The following is a 20,853-nucleotide window of genomic DNA, read 5'->3' on the forward strand; positions in this document are numbered from 1 at the left end:
CTGCTTCTCAGCTGATTGTACGATTGATTTTTGTTTTTGACCCAAGGAGAGGAGGAGAACTATCGATAGCACTATCGATAACTATCGATAGTTTTGACTATCGAACGCTATCGATAGTTGAGGCTTGACTATCGATAGTGTTTTCGATAGTTTTTTCTGCACATTTTTCGTTTGTTTTGGTCGTTTTAGAAGTGAAAAGTGTAAAAAAAAAAAAAAATCTGCACATTTTTCGTTTGTTTTGGTCGTTTTAGAAGTGAAAAGTGTCAAAAAAATTGTAAAAAAAAAACATAGATGTATACAAATCTATGAAAAAAAAATTATATTTTGTAAAAAAAAATAAATAAATAAAATAAAAAAAAAATGTTGAAATAAAACCCTGTGACCTAAATTAATACGTGTACAGTTAATAATTTTCTTTAAATTAGTTTTGTTTTTGACCCAAGGAGGTTGGGAGGACGTGGATCTGACCATGTATGTACAAAAAGTGACACTAAAATTTGTCGGCCATCTTTGCAGCCTCGAATATTGTTGATTTATCTGAGACCTAGGTAATTTATTACCCTACTACGGCAAAGACTTCCCAATAATAAAAGGTGCTGGCTTACGCCTACCTTTAACAAACTGAAGAGATCAAAGGTCTGAGGTCATAGCTCTCTAGACGTGAATTTACCAGTCCTGCATGGTAGAGCGTCTGCTTTGTAAGCGCTAATTCGAGGGGTTCGATTCCCGCTTAGAACGGATTTCATCTTAAAGAGATAAAGTTCGATCTTGGAAAAGTACATATTTTCTAACCAACACGTAAAAAATAACACAGATCAACTTTTTTGAACAAGAAAGACTGAAACTTACGGTGTATTTATTGAAATGTACGAAGAAAATAAAATGGATATTAGTAAGAAACATCTGATGAATATGTCCTCATAACGAACTAAACAATGCATGATAAACTGTAACTAGTAGAGGATCAGGGTGTACTCCTACAGTGCAAACTAGTCAGCGAGTTGGACTAACTAGCGCTTATAAATATAAAATGTAACATAATACATACTGTTTTCAAAATAACTAAATGTTAAAAACAAAACGAGCTGAGAAAAAAAAAATGTAGACAATCAAGACAAAAAAATGTAGACAAAATAAAATTATAAAAAAAGGTTTAAAAAAATCATCAATGGTATTAATTGTAGACAATCAAGACAAAAAAATGTAGACAAAATAAAATTATAAAAAAAGGTTTAAAAAAATCATCAATGGTATTAATTGGTTTCTAAAACATTTGATTAGCGATGTTGAGTACAGGATACATAATAACAAGTCTTGATTGGCGGGGGATATTACAGAGAGCAGATACAGTGGTTTACTTGAGGTGGTACGCATATGCTCCCCCGAAACAGGTCCTATGAATATGGAGCACTCTAGACCTTGTTGAAAGCAGCAATGTCCACACTTTGCACCTGGAACAAACACAGGGAAGATTTTAATTAAAATCACAACTTTTATCCTTACGACCACGCCCACAATCTAAGTATTTGTTACTGTCAGATTAAGCAATTTGACTAGCTAAAAAGTTTTGAATCAACCAACCAGATTAATCCAATAGTTACATTAAACTAAGTTTTATTTCAGATTTTGCCTGCGACCATTACATATTCCTCAATATCAGAGACTCCTTAACACGTTGAGCGCCAAGCCATTTTTACATGGGTGCTCGCTGGTACCACGGGAAAAAGTGGAAATTATCGCGTGGTACCAAAAATTTTTTATGTCAACTTTAGATGTGTGAGGTGTAGAAAATAGATAATGTACACAAATTTTTCTTGTGCGATAAGTATTTTTGGAGATATTCAAACTTTTCTGTGACACTCATATATGGGTTACCGGAACGTCACCGGAAAAAAAGTTCGTGGTACACGTGACCCAAGGGTACCGTAGTGCTCGGACGTTCCACGACAATCCACTCGTCATAAGAAATACATTGACCTCTTGGGCCAAAACCACAGTGATAGCAAGTTACCTGCTTTCCCTGTTCTTGACATACTAGAGGCAACATCATAACATATCTCTTGCACAATATAAAAATCTTTCAGCTTGGAGCTACTAAATATAGAATCTTTTCTCTTTCACTCTATTATCTCAAACACTCTCTCATATATAAATCTCTCTCCCTGGCTGAGGTGTATGCTATTATTTGGATTTCTTGAAATGTCCCAAGTAGCAGGAACTGCCTACCTTGCTCGTATGAACATCAAGGTAAGCTTGACGTGAGAATACCCGGTGACATGTAGGACATGTGTATTTACTAATATGAACCTTGTTGTTGTGCCGCAAGAGTGAGGTCTGGAATTTGAAACTCTTCCCACAGGACCGACAATAGAATACCTTACGCATGTGTTTCCCGGAACTGGGGGTATCATATGTGAGTTTCATGTACCAGGTTGGGCACGTCTAACACTCATATATGAGTTACGTGGCGCTCAACGTGTTAATCAAGCAAAACAATCGTTTCCTAAACGTCAAAATTTGGGACAGTTAGCATTTACATTCATATACTCTGACCAGCCTTTTCTCAATGTTTTACACTTTTTAATTTTCAAAACTGTTTTGGGGATCAGCAAAAACCGCTCACGTTGATTTGTATTCAAGTTCCTCTCTAGTTTTCTAGCTAGAGAGAAAAAGGTCCAAACTTCCAAAGTCAATTCGGAACACACTTCAAGAAAACGAGACTTACGTAGTCCTCAATATCTTGTATAGACTCCTGCAGAGCATCCACAGACACTAGATCATCTTCCACCACGCAGGATATCTGCAGCTTGTTGATTCCGTACGCTAGAGGTGCCAACTTAGATGCGCCCCATAACAGACCGTCCATTTGGATAGCTCTCACTTGCTTCTCCATTTCCTTCATGTCTGTGTCGTCTCCCCAGGGCTTCACATCCAGGATGATGTTCGACTTGGCAATAAGGGCAGGTTCTACATGAGAGGGTAATAGAAAGAGTTTATAAGTATAAGGACTTTTCATGGTTTGTAGTCTATAATTCTATATGATAGATGTCATACCGATGAAGACAAGTCAAAATGGTCTAAATATAAGACTCTGTCAGATGAGCATACAAGCCTCTCTCAGTTAGATGAGCATACAAGCCTCTCTCAGTTAGATGAGCATACAAGCCTCTCTCAGTTAGATGAGCATACAAGCCTCTCTCAGATCCTGGGCATATGGGACTACAAATCAAATGTCCTAGATTTAGGACTTTGGGTTTGGAAAACTTCCGATTCTGCCGGAAGTCGAACCCGGGACCTCGGGTGTGCGAGCCTAGTATGATATCCACTCGGCCAAGAAGGTTGCTTCTCAGAACAGATTCTTTGTAAAACGACACTCACTCTTGGATTTCTTGGCGTTATACGCGGCCAATCGCTCTTCTCGGATTCTGGCGGCCTCCTCAGATTCTTCCTCCGAGTCTGATCCAAACAGATCCACATCATCATCTTCTTCCTTCTGTCCGTTAGCCGCAGCTGGGGCAGCTTTGGCCGCGGGGGCCGGAGCTGCAGATGCGGCGGGGGTGGGTGTACCGGATTTTTTACTAACTTGTTAGAGTTATACCTCTCTTTCATAGTTTAATTTCTAACTCAATAGATCCCTTGATTATAACAATACAATATACCTTGTTTATACTACCAGCATAGGACTGAAAAGTCCCTTTACTCTTGATAAAACAATTTATTGTTTTATCGAGGGTACCTATAAAACGTTTATAATGGGGTATATTTAAAAATTTGATTCATTCCACACTTTCTAATTTTTCCCATTTCCCCATAATGTATATTGTATATCAAAGCGTTTGCTAGGATCCTGTAGCAACAGTATTTGATTTGTCCTTATACATAGGTAACTAATGACTAGGGGGTAGATTTTGCATGATTAGGGAACATCAGTTAGAGGTTAGAAAATGTCATGGGACCCTCTGTGACACATATATGAGGACCTAGATGAGTGATTTTTTTTGCATATTTGGGCAGTTTTTTAGCATATTCTTGCATATATTGGCCATTTTTTGGTGCATATTGCATACATATTTAGACCATTGCATAGAGAGTCGGTTCAAATTTTAAATATCGGGAAATGGGTGGAAATATCCGTTTTAGGGTCTCCACAGTGGAAGATGTCTTTACCTTTCTTGAAGTTCTTGTTTTCAGTTTCCAGGGCCGCAATTTTCTTCAGAAGGGCAGGGGAGTCTCCAGTGTGCTTGGCGATACCGTCCATCTGGAAAAGAAAAAAAAAGGAGAAGTCAGCTTTCAGAACATGGGAGAGAGGCTGGGGGTAGTGTCAAAATTGGGTATGAAGAATAGTCAATGATAAAAGTTCATGGTTATCGATACAGCCAATAATAAAAGCTACGTCAATACAACAATTGAGAATTTGCCTCTGACCAAGTTATCCCATGCTTCCCCGAAAGTCAAAATGCTTGCATGCATTGAAAAGATCAACATTGGACCAAGTTTACAAGAGATACATTTTATAATCTGACGTTCAGTATACATATTAGATCTGGGAATTTTTTACAACATGCGTTAAACGGACATGGAACACTGAAATAAAATTACATGTTCATTACTTGAAAAGAACCTGTTGAAAAAACATTGCAGTTTGGTCTTACAGACAGCAAGTTTTCAAATTTCAATGTACCTACCTACTGAGAAAACTAATAACCTTCCCCTAAACACGAACTCCGAGCCAATACGAGATTTAGGCTCTGGTAAAACTCAGTCTAACTCAAATATTCTATGTCATTGCTGGGATTCGAACCACAGACCTCTTGGATACGAGTCCAATGGCTTAACGACTGCACTACTGGGTGTGTCACACTATCTACTCTACATTAGAATGTGATGCGAGCTCTGGAACTCGAAATACTTACACATTTGAGTGACTTTTTTAAGTGCTCTTGTGCTTTGGCTACTTCTTCCGCCAGCGTGGACGGCGAGGATTTCATGTTAGCTTTGTTAGAGGAGCCCTGACACCAAACAACAAACCCCAAAATATTATGGATAAGAAAAGAAAAACACATCACAACACATGGAAAAAAAGAACACAAGGGAAAAAACAACAAGGGTTAGAATAAGAGCTGGGCTAAAGACCATATTTGGTAAAGTAATTAAAACCGTGTACCTCACAATGGCCAACTCTTGAGCAAAACATACTTTCAAATTTTTTAGAGCATTTTTGGAATTAAAGGTTTTTTTATAATGTAAATACCTATTTGATATGCCAAAGTTATTCTGTCCCGACAATGATATACCTACCTATCATAAATGGTGAGGACATTTTGAGCCTGCTGATGTCAAAGACTATTTACACATTAATGGTTTAAAATAGCAAGATTATCTAAAATGGCAACTTCATCGTATTGGGACAAAATGACTAAAACTGTCCCATCAAGACAAAATAATTTATCTAAAACTGACTGAATAAAACTCTGGTAAGTGCACGAGAAAAGTTTGGAAACGGTTGTGCTCCTCTGGCATTGAAAGAAAGCTTGACAAAAATGTACAAATTAATTTGGGATTAACACATCTGGATATGAATCATACAAACAGATTTCCCAATGAACTAGTGCAGTTAGGAACAAACGAAAGGATCAAAGGATAGACCATGCAAATCCAATGTTCTGTACAAGTGTACCTAACATATTTGTGGAGAAAATAACTAAATAGATATGTGCACTATGTGCCTACTACTGCTGCTGCTAAATCCATTCTACTTAAATACAAAATCTATTATAGCTCTAGGAGCCACAGCTAATGCAAAGTAAATATGAAATCTTATAATCAGAGAAAGAAGCTTTTTTATGAAATACCATTCTTCAATCTTCATCCTGAACTGAAGCATAAATAATTAACGCGTTAGAACCTTGTAAAAAAGAGAGAGAGTGTAAAAGACAGATCATATTATGTAAATCGCATTGCGAAAATTAATTTTGCGTCTTTTGTGTTTTTTATGCAAATCTTGTCGTCACCGTCGTTGCAAAATATTTCCAAAACTGGAGGAGCAGAGCATGCGCTCTCGCGAAGTCGAAGACATTCGTCGCGAAATATTTCACGAAGCCCAAACACGAAATTTTCGAAACCATGTTATTTGAACTCATCCCAAAGTCAAGGCCGTTCAGAGCAAATTCTAAACATGAGTGTTGTTTTGTGTTGGGATGAATAAAGAGGCACACTCATATACAGGGTGGCCCATAAGAGACCGGACCGGACGTAGATAACGAACTGATAAGGAGATGTTTTGCAAAATCGGGAAACAACAAGATTTGAATCCTTACAGAATTGGGGGAAAGTCAATGGGAGCGAACTGAAGAACTCCCATCTTACATGGGAAATGTTCAATATGAGTCGTTTCACCCGTGCTTCGCAACCCTTTGCATTTCAAATTTCTTCTAATTAAATAGAAAAGAAAAACATTATAACTACAGTTTTTCCCTCCCCTGTTTTAAAGACACCCTAAGTATGATGGGACAAAAATAGACTCCAAGTGTCTGTCTCACATCATTTAAATCACACGTAATATTATTCAAAATATTATTGTTTAATTAATCGAGAGTAGATACCTAATAATAATACCTACAAAATTTACCAAACTAAAGTTAATTCCAATATTGCCAAATTAAAAAGAGTGAGTAATAATACAATTTATCAAATGGAGGGGGTGTAATCTCTTTAACAATAAGGGACGGAGTTTTACGTGAGGATATAATGTAGGTATCTTCAAATTTTTGGTTCAGCACCGAAGTCCCTTGAAAAAAAAAAAAAAAAAAATCTACTAAGAGGGACTGACTCATGCACAATTGCACAATAATGCATTTGAAACTGCATGAAATTCTTCAGTTCATATTAGATGGGGTTCAAGCAAAAATATCAACAAGTTTCAATTGGACAGAAAATGGTACAAAGCAATGCTAATAAATAAAATACCTCTGGCAGTGCCAAAGGACAATGGTAGAAATTAAGTGTACAATCATTGTAGCCGTGTAGCGCAAAGCAAAAACATTGCTGTTAAAATAAGCGAAACCTTTAAACGGTTGAAAATACGATAACTGCCAAGAGTAAATACCGCTTTTAGATCGCTCCCTCGCTCTTAAGTGAATATTTGTATGACGCGACGCAAAGCTAAGAAGTGTACTTATCCGCATCGTATTATTAATCGTATTTTCGTAACAACTAGATCGGGTCGTAAAACGAAAATACGATTCAGAAGACGTAGACAAGTATGCACTTATTATCATCCTGTCAAGTTATTAGCATTATATCCGGTTACTCCTGGCAGTTAAAAGCATTAGCTATCGGAAGAACAACACTAGAGATACAAAACAATATCTGAGGCAATCATGACATCAAGCATTACCTTGGCCTCTGATTTACCAGCCTGTGCCGCTTTGGTACCACCCTTCTTTTTGGACTCAGCAGAGCTGCTGGAGTCAGGAGATAGGGAAGGCGAGGAAGAAGGAGGAACAGGACTTTCACCCTCAGGGGTGGAACCCACTGGTTGAGTCACTTCTGCCACTTTCGGAGCAGCTGCCTTGTCTTGTGCGGGAGACTGTTTGGGTTGTTGGCCCTTGTTATTCTTGCCCTTCCCACCCTGACCTTTGCCTTCGCCCCCCTTAGATTTATTACTGCACTCGGAATCATTCCGTTTTTTCTGTGCAGGTTCAGTTTTAGGGGCAGCAGGCTGTTCAGGCTGGGAAGGAGCTAGTGTTTGATTTTCAGGGATAGGATCACAGGGGAGAGAAGTAGGAGCGGGAGGGGCAGTGGCTGCAGGCACAGACTGTTTGGATTTATTTTTACGACCCATGTTGTTGTTGGCGGCGACCGTGCAGGCGTTTCCGCTGAAAATCTGATTGAGCTGCTTGAAACAAGTCAGAAAAACACAAGACACAGGGGATATGAAACTCATGTGTTAACATATAAGAAAAATATGTACAATAGATAAAATAATATACCCATGACAGAGTAGAGAAGAATAAAAATGAGCCTTACAAAATAGTGGACAGGGAAAACAAGACTGGATAAACATTGAAAGTATGATGAAAATACCATTACAAAAAACTAGTCAGTAAATTAAGTATCTATATCCATAAATAACTATCTCTGGTATCAACAACCAAGTTCAATGATCTTTTAATTTTCAGAAATATTCCTGTTTCTATTTGATTTCTAAGAGGAAATGTCCTTTTATAAAGGAACTGATAACAATAATAGATAAAAGAATACTGGATAAATAGATATCCATATTTTGAAAGAGAAAGTGTAGGTAAGTATAGACAAGAAGAAAAAAGTGAAAGTAAAAATTACCAAAGATAGAAAAGAAGAAAGTCTAGAAAGAGTAAAAAGTGTACAAGTTGTTGTTGTTGTTTACTATTGCAAAGGAATTGATTATTATGTCATTCTCCTACGTGCGTCCCAATATTTTCCTACAATATCATTGCTGGCTTCCACAGCAGGGCAAGTAATTAAGTGTGCTGCATTCGTGGGTGATTGATGTGAGCATAATGGGCATATTGGGGAGTCAGCACAGCCAATTCTGTGGAGGTGCTCTGACAACCAGTCATGTCCTGTTAATAATCGGAATTTTGTTACCGATGCTTTCCTAGGTAGATCAGGTATGATATCCGGCTTTTTTATCAAGGGTTCCCATTTTTTTCCAGATCCTTCTTCTTTTAACCATTTCCTATATTTTGAATTAGAGTTGTTTTTTACCAGTCTTTTAACCGTCTTGAAGGATAGGTCTTTTGACAAGTAGAACATTGTAAGTAAACATGATCAATGAAATTTTGAAGTGTGTAATACCTAGGTAAGAACTATTTGTATGGCATATCTATTTATCTATGTGCCTGGTACAAATAGTGTACAAATTAAAATATTTCTAGAACTTATAGAGTTTGTAAAATGTGGGGAAAAAGTCTCATTATACCGAAATACTAAAGTAGGGACCTAAGGAGGCACTTATTTATTTATAGTGACAAAAAATAGAACCAGGTTGGTATTGTATGGGGTGTAAATAGACAATGGCCTTACTTATAGAAATAACCAAGTCCTTAATTTTACCAGCACCAACATTCATGAGCTCTGAACCAAACTACCAAATATTTTATCATAATTCAAAACCCCCAAAAATAGCATTATAAGACAAGGATACCATTTTAGACCAAAATAACACAGACAATAATCCTCGTACAATTTTATTCAATCAAATAATAAAATTATCAACACATACCTTTCCCTCGTAATAGATTCGCTCCGCTTCTAAGTAGTCTTGCTTGTCAAGCCAGATGTCTGAGTATTGTTCTAACAGGGCAGACTTAGCCATAAGTACTGATCAGACCTGGAGACAGAGAGTGGGTAGGTATAAGAATATGCAATAAATTTCCAAGGTTAACAATGAGAAGTAATAGGTACAAAAGTCAATGGGCACCTGCCAATTCAGTCAATAAAGTGGCTCAAAAGTTGAATAGAGACAAACCTAAACAGAAGTCTCAAGTTACATAAGGACACTTTTTTTAAAGGTTTGACAGAGGGAACTGTAACTGCTATGGTCTTATTGTCCTGAAATCAAAGAGAGAAGAAAGACAGGATAGGAGAAAGTCAGCTGTCCCAAGAACAAACATTTTCCCATCAGGATAAAATCTGCCCCGGGTGGGAATCAAACCCGCGACCTAGCACTTACAAGGCAGATGCACTGAGGAATTGAATCCTATGCTCACGTGATATTTACATGATTTGGCACACTATACATGTTTTCAAAGTTTCTCACCACCATGGGCTTGTTGTACCCAACCCAGTTATAAAAAAAAAAAATCTGGATTCATGTTTAGTTTCAATATCTATAACGAATTCTTGAGAGCCACTTCACACACATTTTTACATCAGCATTACTTGCATCATAATTTTAGAAAGAATAAGAGGGCAAAGGTCTTTAGGGAATAGTCCATTGATCCAAAGGGGACCACTTTCACTAGTTAATTTCAAATAGAAGAAATGTCACGTTACATTCATCCAATCATCACCTTCCCTAGGGTGATTTCCCTATGAATCTGATGATGGTGAGTGAAGTGATAGCACAGATTCTGATCCTACCAACTCACCATGTTGTCTCGAGACTGATCCATTCTTGGAACTCTTCTCGTCAACTCAACGCTGTAACTCTTGGTACAAGCGTACACTTATGATCAATGGCGTAAACGCCGCGTATTGATACAAAAATAGACTCACCAGATATTGAATTTTGGCTTGAACTTCGTAAAAACTGCAAAGAGCGGGCGACAAGTTCCTTCCACGGGCAGAGAGACGTGCGAAAAGAAGTAGAAATTTCTTCTGTTTACATTTGGATTGGAAAGATAATTTAACAACGAGCACAAAAAATGAGAAAAAGAACCGTCCACACGATCCTGTTTTTGTCACAGAGGTCATGAGGTGTGGAGATCTTGAAAGTGAAGCCAACTCCTCTTGGGGCCGCGATCTTCCTGGACCTACTTTTTTATGAGGTTTGTTAGAAGGAGCTGTAAACTTATCTCTTATCTTATCGTCTGAATTTCTGAAAAGTTAAGAGAGAATGAAGACAGGATAGGAGAAAGCCAGCCGTTCCGAGAACGAAACTTATCCGTTTGGAAAATCCGCCAAGGTCGGGAATCAAACCCAAACGCGCTACCAACCAAGCGAAAACCTAGTTAGGATGAGAAAGAAATGATAAAGTTGACAAATGAAATGATTGATATTTTGATTGATTTTATCTATATTTTATTAGGTTTTTATTTACAAAACGGAAATTTGATCACGAATACCTAGGAATTACCTATTTTATGAGCACATCTATTATAAAAAATATTCCAATGTAATTTATGATTTCAATTTATATAGAATCTGAGCGCAGTGAGCGCACGGCAGTACCCCAGGCAAAATTCCAGTCAGCAGTATCATTATTTTATGGTTTTAACTTTTAATAGACGGACATCGAGTTCTCAAACAGATTAGCCAGATCCTCTTCTGATTGCTCGCGGGGTGCCAACTTCGTGATACGGTGCTGAAAAAAAATAAAATAATAAATAGGAATTAATAAATAAATCAAATCAAACAATCAAAATTAACTAAATAATTAATAGAATTTGAAAACCTCTTGTGTTAAGTCTGTATCTCATGTTCTTTTCCTCAAGAGGCTGAGTCTGAGTGAGCCTCGTAAAATTATGTCCAATGAATTTCGTAAAAATTAAGTCCCAGATATTCGCAGGTACATTAATTTGCATACTCATACTATTATAATTTTTTAAACCCGCGCGGCCGGGGAATGAAACCCGGGTATCCTGCGTGCAAGGCGAATGTTCCTATTTATGGGAGCTTGGGAGCTGACAATTAATTTTCTCTCTCCCACTTACCTGGGGTAAAGTGCCCGTGACTAGGGCAGGTATATCTGCTGAAGTATAACCCAGAACTTTGAGTCCATTCTCTATCTTCATTTGATCCATATATCCTCGCACTGTGTCTGCTAGTAGCTTGCCTGAAAAATGAAAATTAAAAATAACCTTTTTTTAGGGAGTAACAAACAGTTGGCTTGATGGCAAGCGCGCATACCTACATTGTAAGTTGTAAGCGTAAGCGGTGGGTCGCGGGTTCAATATTCACCTGGGGTGGATTTTATAAACAGATAAGGTTCGTTCTCGGCAAGGCTGGCTCTCTACGATAAGACCTCCGTTGTTACAATTCTCTCTATCAAACCTCTTGGAAAAAAAAACTTCATTTTGCCCCTTGCACGTAGATAAAATGTAGGTACACAACTTAAAATGATTTAAATGATAAAGAAATCGAACCAGCAACCCCTAGACTAGGAGTCACATCACCTCTATTTCACTTACCTGCATCTGCTTTCTTAACCCGGCTAACATCAGCTCCTAATAGTTCTGCTGCTTCTATGTGTCTCTCAGGGGAGGATGCAGCGGTAAAGTTGAACACAGCAGGCGCGGACATTACTACAGACAGACCGTGGGGGATGATAGGGTGATCGTCCCTGAAATTAGACGGGAATAAACGTTTATGACTAGAAGAACTCAGCAACCTCCGTGGCCGAGTGGGTATCACACAAGGCTTGCACACCAGTTCAATTCCCGGCGGGGTCGAGTTCTTTTCGGCTCTATGCTTGGAGGTCGGGGTACACTCAGCCTCATGAGGAAAATCGAGTAGTTATTTTAAACCAGTTGTGTTACCCACCTCTGAAGCCGAGTGGTCAAGAGCACTGACTCTCACCCTGGAGGTCAGTTCAAATCCCGGCCAGGGCGGATATATTCTGACCGAACTTTTCCGTTCTTGGATGGGCATGGATGTAAAAGACTGTGCCCTGAAGTAATGCAAAAGTGGTTCCCGTTCCAAGGTACTTTTTTCCCAAGTAGAGACCAGTGGCAGAACAAATAGGAAAGGAGGCTCTTAGTAATGCTGTGATGTACTTAAAAATTTAAAGAGGTTCTCAGGTTCACCAAAAATAAATCACGATTTAGATTACTTACGAGTATCCGGCAGGATGGAATGTCTTGACATTGCCGGATATCGGATAGGATAGGCCGTGACATAGATGTACTCCGGCATTACCGAACCCTACTCCGGCCATAGCTGAGGCTAAGTGCATGTGAGACCGAGCCTCTAGGTCATCCTGGTTATATACTGCCCTGTAATGTGAAGGTGGGAATATAGAGGTGTGTCCTCACTTGGTCGAAAAGCCATCGATCCATGTCGACTGAAACGTCCACAGTACCTTGACAACATAGATTCACCTCATCGATCGACCTTGATTGACGGCCGGTCGACTATGTTTGGACACACCTTTAGAGGTGAGCGGCCGATTATTTTTCGGTATGGGGGGGGGTACGGATGGGGAACTGTAACAGTGGAGGTCTTATCGTCCCGAAAGCGAAGAGAGGAATTGCGAACTTTATCCCAAGTAGATAAAGGTTCGTTCTCGGAACGTTTGGCTTTCTCCTATCCTGTCCTCCTTCTCTTCGACTTCGGCACGATAAGGCCTCGGTTGACGGGAAAATAACGTCTATCAAACCTAAAAAAAAAGTCTATTAACTTTACTTTCATGATTTCTAAATAAAAAAATAAAATAAAAAAAGATACCAAAGCTTGAGCCTCAATCATTGGATTTAGTTGGTCATTTGTGATTCGTGACATTACCCATCATGTCCTGATGGCACTTAGGTACCTCTTGAAATATTGTCTGATGGTACTTACCTCTTGAAATACTGCCTAATCGTTTGCAGGGCAAACCTGGCCCATACATCAGACACTGGGTTCTGGCCCTGGTATGCAGGACGTAGGAGAGGGTCGGTAGGACAGGGGGTACGTTCAGTATAGGGGAGGGCTGTGAATGATTCCAGGGCGTGACAGAATACATCAAACCTGAGGGGAAAGAGAAGGGGACAATTAAAAAAGAAGTTTTTTCAAAGCGCCGCCATCCCCAATTTGGAATCTCGTTGGAATATGACTTTCAGATCTCTTTTGGTAGCCTTTGGGAGTGATCCGTAGACCTTCAAAAATAAATAAAATCTTATCTTACTCTTCTTACACAAACAACAAAAAAATTCAACAGAATCGGTCGATCCGTTTTCACTTCCCTTTTCCTATAGGAAGGAAAGTTTTTTCCCCCCTCAAAAGAGGACAAAAACAGGTCTACTATCGTAACAGACGGAACTTTTTACAACATTATACATATTTTGATTATCTTAGGTTTTGTGAGAACAAGCCCGCTTGCGTTTCTCAAAAGGTATTGCTTGGGTAACTTCAGGTTTAAACTCTTACCCACTGTAAGCTGTGACTCTCTCCGGTAAGCTCAACGTATGTAGAGGATCTATCAGGCCCAGAGTCGGCTTGAGGGCACGGTTAGCAATTCCAGTTTTGGCCTTCAAGGGTTCGTAGTCAAAGATACTGACCCCTGTAGTCTCACTACCGGTGCCTGATGTTGTGGGAACTGAAACAGAAGTAAAATTTGTTAACAAATGTCGGGACATTGACCATTAGGCCATTTTTCAAAAACAAATTTAGATTCACAGAAAGGATTTACTCTTCCAGGGCCTGGCTACAAATAGGGGATATCGTATCGATTGGGAGTATTGTGTCTGACCCCATCAGATGGTCGAGAAGATAATGATGGGTAGGGGAGGTAACGAATTCACTCCCGTTGTCCTTTTTCTACCCAAGCAAGGTCACTCCCTGACTAAAAGTTGGAACGGGAGTGAGCTCCGTGACGTCCGGACTTAAGTAGTGTTGGAAAGGGGAATTATACCACAGGTCATTAGCTCATTAGGATCAATATACCTGGATATAGGACCTCTACATATCCCTCGTACTTGGATATAGGACGATCTAACCAGGTCGCAGTGACCAAGGGCGTTTATTAAAGCCGATGGCCCTACCTGTACCAATAACAATGGATATAGGACCTCTAGATATGTTACTAAGCTTACTATTGTGCTGCTATGGATTGTATTTACGGAAAAAACTATCTGGAAAAAAGAAATTATAATAGAAATATAGGTAACATTTTTATACTTTTTGGTTCTCCTTTTCAAGTTAAAAAGAAATGAATAAATAAAACAAACAAGTTTACTCACTGGCGATCAAAGGTTGGAATAACAAACAGTTGGCTTGATGGCAAGCGCGCATACCTACAATGTAAGTTGTAAGCGTAAGCGGTGGGTCGCGGGTTCAATATTCACCTGGGGTGGACTTTATAAACAGATAAGGTTCGTTCTCGGCAAGGCTGGCTCTCTACGATAAGACCTCCGTTGTTACAATGCTCTCTATCAAACCTCTTGGAAAAAAAACTTCATTTTGCTTCTTGCACGTAGATAAAATGTAGGTACACAACTTAAAATGATTTAAATGATAAAGAAATTGAACCAGCAACCCCTAGACTAGGAGTCACATCACCGCTATTTCACTTACCTGCATCTGCTTTCTTAACCCGGCTAACATCAGCTCCTAATAGTTCTGCTGCTTCTATGTGTCTCTCAGGGGAGGATGCAGCGGTAAAGTTGAACACAGCAGGCGCGGACATTACTACAGACAGACCGTGGGGGATGATAGGGTGATCGTCCCTGAAATTAGACGGGAATAAACGTTTATGACTAGAAGAACTAAGCAACCTCCGTGGCCGAGTGGGTATCACACAAGACTTGCACACCACTTCAATTCCCGGCGGGGTCGAATTCTTTTCGGTTCTATGCTTGGAGGTCGGGGTACACTCAGCCTCATGAGGAAAATTGAGTAGTTATTTTAAACCAGTTGTGTTACCCACCTCTGTAGCCGAGTGGTCAAGAGCACTGACTCTCACCCTGGAGGTCAGTTCAAATCCCGGCCAGGGCGGATATTTTCTGACCGAACTTTTCCGTTCTTGGATGGGCATGGATGTAAAAGACTGTGCCTTGAAGTAATGCAAAAGCGGTTACAAGGTACTTTTTTTTCCAAGTAGAGACCAGTCGCAGAACAAATAGGAAAGGAGGCTCTTAGTAATGCTGTGATGTGCTTAAAAATTTAAAGAGGTTCTCAGGTTCACCAAAAATAAATCACGATTTAGATTACTTACGAGTATCCGGCAGGATGGAATGTCTTGACATTGCCGGATATCGGATAGGATAGGCCGTGACATAGATGTACTCCGGCATTACCGAACCCTACTCCGGCCATAGCTGAGGCTAGATGCATGTGAGACCGAGCCTCTAGGTCATCCTGGTTATATACTGCCCTGTAATGTGAAGGTTGGAATATTAGAGGTTATATACTGCCCTGTAATGTGAAGGTGGGAATATAGAGGTATGTCCTCACTTAGTCGAAAAGCCATCGATCCATGTCGACTGAAACGTCCCCAGTACCTTGACAACATAGATTCACCTTATCGATCGACCTTGATTGACGGCCGGTCGACTATGTTTGGACACACCTTTAGAGGTGAGCGGCCGATTATTTTTCGGTATATTTTTTCCTTAAGATGTTTGATGGGGAACTGTAACAGTGGAGGTCTTATTGTCCCGAAAGCGAAGAGAGGAATTGCGAACTTTATCCCAAGTAGATAAAGGTTCGTTCTTGGAACGGCTGGCTTTCTCCTATCCTGTCCTCCTTCTCTTCGACTTCGGCACGATAAGGCCTCGGTTGACGGGACAATAACGTCTATCAAACTTAAAAAAGTCTATTAACCTTACTTTCATGATTTCTAAATAAAAAAATAAAATAAAAAAAGATACCAAAGCTTGAGCCTCAATCATTGGATTTAGTTGGTCATTTGTGATTCGTGACATTACCCATCATGTCCTGATGGCACTTAGGTACCTCTTAAAATATTGTCTGATGGTACTTACCTCTTGAAATACTGCCTAATCGTTTGCAGGGCAAACCTGGCCCATACATCAGACACTGGGTTCTGGCCCTGGTATGCAGGACGTAGGAGAGGGTCGGTAGGACAGGGGGTACGTTCAGTATAGGGGAGGGCTGTGAATGATTCCAGGGCGTGACAGAATACATCAAACCTGAGGGGAAAGAGAAGGGGACAATTAAAAAAGAAGTTTTTTCAAAGCGCCGCCATCCCCAATTTGGAATCTCGTTGGAATATGACTTTCAGATCTCTTTTGGCACATCAAACCTGAGGGGTAGGAGGAGGGGACAATTAAAAAAGAAGTTTTTTCAAAGCGCCGCCATCCCCAATTTGGAATCTCGTTGGAATATGACTTTCAGATCTCTTTTGGTAGCCTTTGGGAGTGATCCGTAGACCTTCAAAAATAAATAAAATCTTATCTTACTCTTCTTACACAAACAACAAAAAAATTCAACAGAATCGGTCGATCCGTTTTCACTTCCCTTATCCTATAGGAAGGAAAGTTTTTTCCCCCCTCAAAAGAGGACAAAAACAGGTCTATTATCGTGACAGACGGAACTTTTTACAACATTATACATATTTTGATTATCTTAGGTTTTGTGAGAACAAGCCCACTTGCGTTTCTCAAAAGGTATTGCTTGGGTAACTTCAGGTTTAAACTCTTACCCACTGTAAGCTGTGACTCTCTCCGGTAAGCTCAACGGTCTTTGGGAGTGATCCGTAGACCTTCAAAAATAAATAAAACCTTATCTTACTCTTCTTACACAAACAACAAAAAATGTCAACAGAATCGGTCGATCCGTTTTCACTTCCCTTTTCCTATAGGAAGGAAAGTTTTTTCCCCCCTCAAAAGAGGACAAAAACAGGTCTACTATCGTAACAGACGGAACTTTTTACAACATTATACATATTTTGATTATCTTAGGTTTTGTGAGAACAAGCCCGCTTGCGTTTCTCAAAAGGTATTGCTTGGGTAACTTCAGGTTTAAACTCTTACCCACTGTAAGCTGTGACTCTCTCCGGTAAGCTCAACGTATGTAGAGGATCTATCAGGCCCAGAGTCGGCTTGAGGGCACGGTTAGCAATTCCAGTTTTGGCCTTCAAGGGTTCGTAGTCAAAGATACTGACCCCTGTAGTCTCACTACCGGTGCCTGATGTTGTGGGAACTGAAACAGAAGTAAAATTTGTTGACAAATGTCGGGACATTGACCATTAGGCCATTTTCCCAAAAACAAATTTAGATTCACAGAAAGGATTTACTCTTCCAGGGCCTGGCTAAAAATAGGGGATATCGTATCGATTGGGAGTATTGTGTCTGACCCCATCAGATGGTCGAGAAGATAATGATGGGGAGGGGACTAAAAGTTGGATCGGGAGTTATTATACCACAGGTCATTAGCTCATTATGATCAATATACCTGGATATAGGACCTCTACATATCCCTCGTACTTGGATATAGGACCTCTAGATATCTGTTACTAAGCTTACTATTGTGCTGCTATGGATTGTATTTACGGAAAAACTGTCTGGAAAAAAGAAATTATAATAGAAATATTACATTTTTATACTTTTTGGTTCTCCTTTTCAAGTTAAAAAGAAATGAATAAATAAAACAAACAAGTTTACTCACTGGCGATCAAAGGTTTCAAGGGCACCGTCACAGGTTTTCCCTTGCCGATGGGCGCATTCACATAGTCCAGAAATTCCGCCTCCGGGTCACAGTAATACAGATTGGCAGCTTTACAAGTGTCTATGACGGAGCCCCCACCTACGGCTATGAAAGCATCGCACTGTACTGAACGGACGAATTTGGTGGCCTCGAGAAAACTGGGAAGAAAATGAGGGCAACATATTAGTAGGTATGAGAGCTTGAGAGCCAGTGGAAGTCCTTTCACTGATAAGGTCTTATCAGGCAAGTAATGGGTTAAATAAATCAACCAAATTTCATCTAATAAATCAACCAAATTTCATCTAATAAATCAACCAAATTTCATCTAATAAATCAACCAAATTTCGATCAAAGGTTTCAAGGGCACCGTCACAGGTTTTCCCTTGCCGATGGGCGCATTCACATAGTCCAGAAATTCCGCCTCCGGGTCACAGTAATACAGATTGGCAGCTTTACAAGTGTCTATGACGGAGCCCCCACCTACGGCTATGAAAGCATCGCACTGTACTGAACGGACGAATTTGGTGGCCTCGAGAAAACTGGGAAGAAAATGAGGGCAACATATTAGTAGGTATGAGAGCCAGTGGAAGTCCTTTCGCTGATAAGGTTCTATCAGGCAAGTAATGGGTATGGGTTAAATATCCTAATAAATCAACCAAATTTCATTAAAATCGGACAAACCACTCGGGAAATATGTGTGAAACAAGCAATTCTTAAAAGGGACCCCTATAAGGCCTCCAAAGAGTCCAAAGGCTGGATCGGGTCCAAAATCTAACGAGTAATTTTATTTCTCTATTGAACAATAAATGCCATCGACACGGGACAAACCGTACGACATTATTTGAAAATTTATTGCCGAACAAACAGATACTACAGATAGTGGACCGCACGAATTCGACATCACAAGGTTGACTGGCTATTTTTTATCAACACTTTCATTATTATTATCAAAATCGGACAAACAACTCGGGAAATATGTGTGAACACAAGCAATTCTTAAAAGGGACCTCTCTATAAGGCCTCCAAAGAGTCCAAAGGCTAGATCGGGTCCAAAATCTAACGAGTAATTTTATTTCTCTATTGAACAATAAATGCCATCGACACGGGACAAACCGTACGACATTTGAAAATTTATTGCGGAACAAACAGATACTACAGATAGTGGACCGCACGAATTCGACATCACAAGGTTGACTGGCTATTTTTTATCAACACTTTCATTATTATTTTTTACGAACCCAATGAGAATAGGGTCATATACACATTGTACCTTGAAACTCAATAAAATTACAATTAATCTTTTACAGCTTTAAGACGAGGCCCATCTTCTCGTCTGCCCAAACGCAGGTGCTACCTGCAACGAACAAGACCTGCTGCTTGCAAATGATGCGGCGATCCAAGTAGGTAGCAGAATATTGGAAGAGGAGTATCTGACATGGTCATTGGTCAAAGCGGACACGGAAAGTAAAGTAAAGTAAGTAAGCTTTAAGAAAACATCTCCTGTTTGACTCACCTATCCCCAGTGGGTTCGACTCGCACTTTGTCAAACAGTTCAAACTTAACGCCATGTCTAGTCAGAGAATCCAGAGTAGCTTTGACTGGGGCCAGTTTGCTTAAATGAGGATCTGTCATGACGCATACCCGTTGAGCTTTCATGTTGACCATATCCATACCTACTTCCCTTGTGACACCGGGCCCTATACGGATTGTGGAACTTGCCATCTGTGAAGTTTAAAGGCGAAGTCAACAAGAGAACGGATAGAAGGTGCTTTTTATAAAGGCACGTGGACACCACTTTTACCCACTCGACCTATTCTTTTTACTTTCTTTTACAAGAGGTAATTGAAGCATGACTTTCTGGCTTCAGATTTTGCAAAACGGGGGGTATTGGTAAGATATCGGGGAAATTGATAAACGTCACGACGCGCGACGTTATGAATCATTAGATGTGGAAGGTACGTTATATTATTTCTCCTGGTTTACCTGGTACCCCAATACCTCCGCAACACCCTAGTTGAGGGATATTCTAGAAGCCCTCCCCCAAGGTAACTCACCTCAAACGCATACTCCTTGTCAGGTGTCGGGTTTGACATGTCAGATAGAAGCCTGAGAGGTCTGGCCTCTGCCATATTGGAGTGGGCGGGGCACTTGCATCTGAAATAAAGAGTAAAAATTATATTTGTAATTTGTAATTTATTTGCATCAAATTAGTGGGCACAAGGGCACAAAAAAATTAGTGGGCAATCGCGTGCTGCTTTTTCCGGTCCCTCCCAGGCTGGGTGAAGATGTGACAAGACGGCTAGATTGTCACCGAATGGAGGGTAAAACCGTCACTAATAGGTAAGTACAGTGGGTAAGTACGTTTTGTTGTCTCTTTCGCTACCTTTAAGGTTTGAAAATCAGTGGTTTCGTTGTGTCGTTAAGTAGGTATATCGTAAATGTCCAACAATATTGATCGGTAAAATGACTAAATAATAATTTAGGTAGCATACTTACTGTGAATTGAGGACTTGAAATAAGTCTACCACTCTTTTGCGACTCATTTTGTAAACGATGGTTACTTCCTTTGATACACAGACACAAATCACTCAAATAGAAATGAAAATGTAATCAGTAACGATAAAAACAACAAAATAAAACGGGTGACTTAAAATAAATGCACGTAATAAACACAAATTAATTGAGAGATGAAAATCCCCGGTAATTGACGACAATCAAGGAACGAGGTGCCTTGAACAACAATCAAAACATGACTGAATAGTCTCTCTGATAAAAATAGATAAC

The 20,853-nt window shown here is 39.7% G+C and overlaps 2 protein-coding genes across 2 annotated transcripts; both read right to left on the reverse strand.

Moving 5' to 3' along the window:
- Positions 1-1,280: 1,280 nt before the first annotated feature.
- LOC103512639 (probable elongation factor 1-delta) lies at positions 1,281-10,414 on the reverse strand. Its single transcript, XM_026825960.1, has 8 exons — positions 10,261-10,414; positions 9,266-9,373; positions 7,397-7,894; positions 4,914-5,009; positions 4,099-4,258; positions 3,379-3,582; positions 2,726-2,967; positions 1,281-1,451 (listed from the first exon to the last, which is right to left on the reverse strand). Exons 2-8 carry the CDS (start codon positions 9,356-9,358, stop codon positions 1,413-1,415), a joined length of 1,332 nt encoding a protein of 443 aa, XP_026681761.1. The 5' UTR covers positions 9,359-9,373; positions 10,261-10,414; the 3' UTR covers positions 1,281-1,412.
- A 334-nt stretch (positions 10,415-10,748) lies between these two features.
- On the reverse strand, positions 10,749-20,853 carry LOC103512568 (probable hydroxyacid-oxoacid transhydrogenase, mitochondrial). The gene is made up of 10 exons (XM_008477346.3): positions 20,566-20,853; positions 20,124-20,223; positions 19,583-19,791; positions 18,031-18,227; positions 17,397-17,565; positions 16,386-16,553; positions 15,617-15,775; positions 14,977-15,128; positions 11,418-11,539; positions 10,749-11,068 (listed from the first exon to the last, which is right to left on the reverse strand). Exons 1-10 carry the CDS (start codon positions 20,610-20,612, stop codon positions 10,985-10,987), a joined length of 1,407 nt encoding a protein of 468 aa, XP_008475568.1. The 5' UTR covers positions 20,613-20,853; the 3' UTR covers positions 10,749-10,984.

The sequence above is a fragment of the Diaphorina citri genome, unplaced genomic scaffold (genome assembly GCF_000475195.1).
Source record: "Diaphorina citri unplaced genomic scaffold, Diaci psyllid genome assembly version 1.1 scaffold37, whole genome shotgun sequence".
NCBI classification, from domain to species: Eukaryota; Metazoa; Arthropoda; class Insecta; order Hemiptera; family Psyllidae; genus Diaphorina; species Diaphorina citri.

What these genes read in the sequence shown, in the direction of transcription:
- LOC103512639 (XM_026825960.1), bottom strand. Translation starts at nt 9,358, where the DNA reads ATGGCTAAGTCTGCCCTGTTAGAACAATACTCAGACATCTGGCTTGAC. An exon ending in TAAAAAAGTCACTCAAATGT is followed by an intron (nt 4,259 to 4,913) that starts GTAAGTATTTCG and finishes TTTCTTTTCCAG; the next exon opens with ATGGACGGTATCGCCAAGCA. An exon ending in TTTCCCGATATTTAAAATTT is followed by an intron (nt 3,583 to 4,098) that starts GAACCGACTCTC and finishes AACTCTAACAAG; the next exon opens with TTAGTAAAAAATCCGGTACA.
- LOC103512568 (XM_008477346.3), bottom strand. Translation starts at nt 20,612, where the DNA reads ATGAGTCGCAAAAGAGTGGTAGACTTATTTCAAGTCCTCAATTCACA. An exon ending in CTTGAAACCTTTGATCGCCA is followed by an intron (nt 17,566 to 18,030) that starts GTGAGTAAACTT and finishes CTTCTGTTTCAG; the next exon opens with TTCCCACAACATCAGGCACC. An exon ending in GGTTAAGAAAGCAGATGCAG is followed by an intron (nt 11,540 to 14,976) that starts GTAAGTGAAATA and finishes TTCATTTTTCAG; the next exon opens with GCAAGCTACTAGCAGACACA.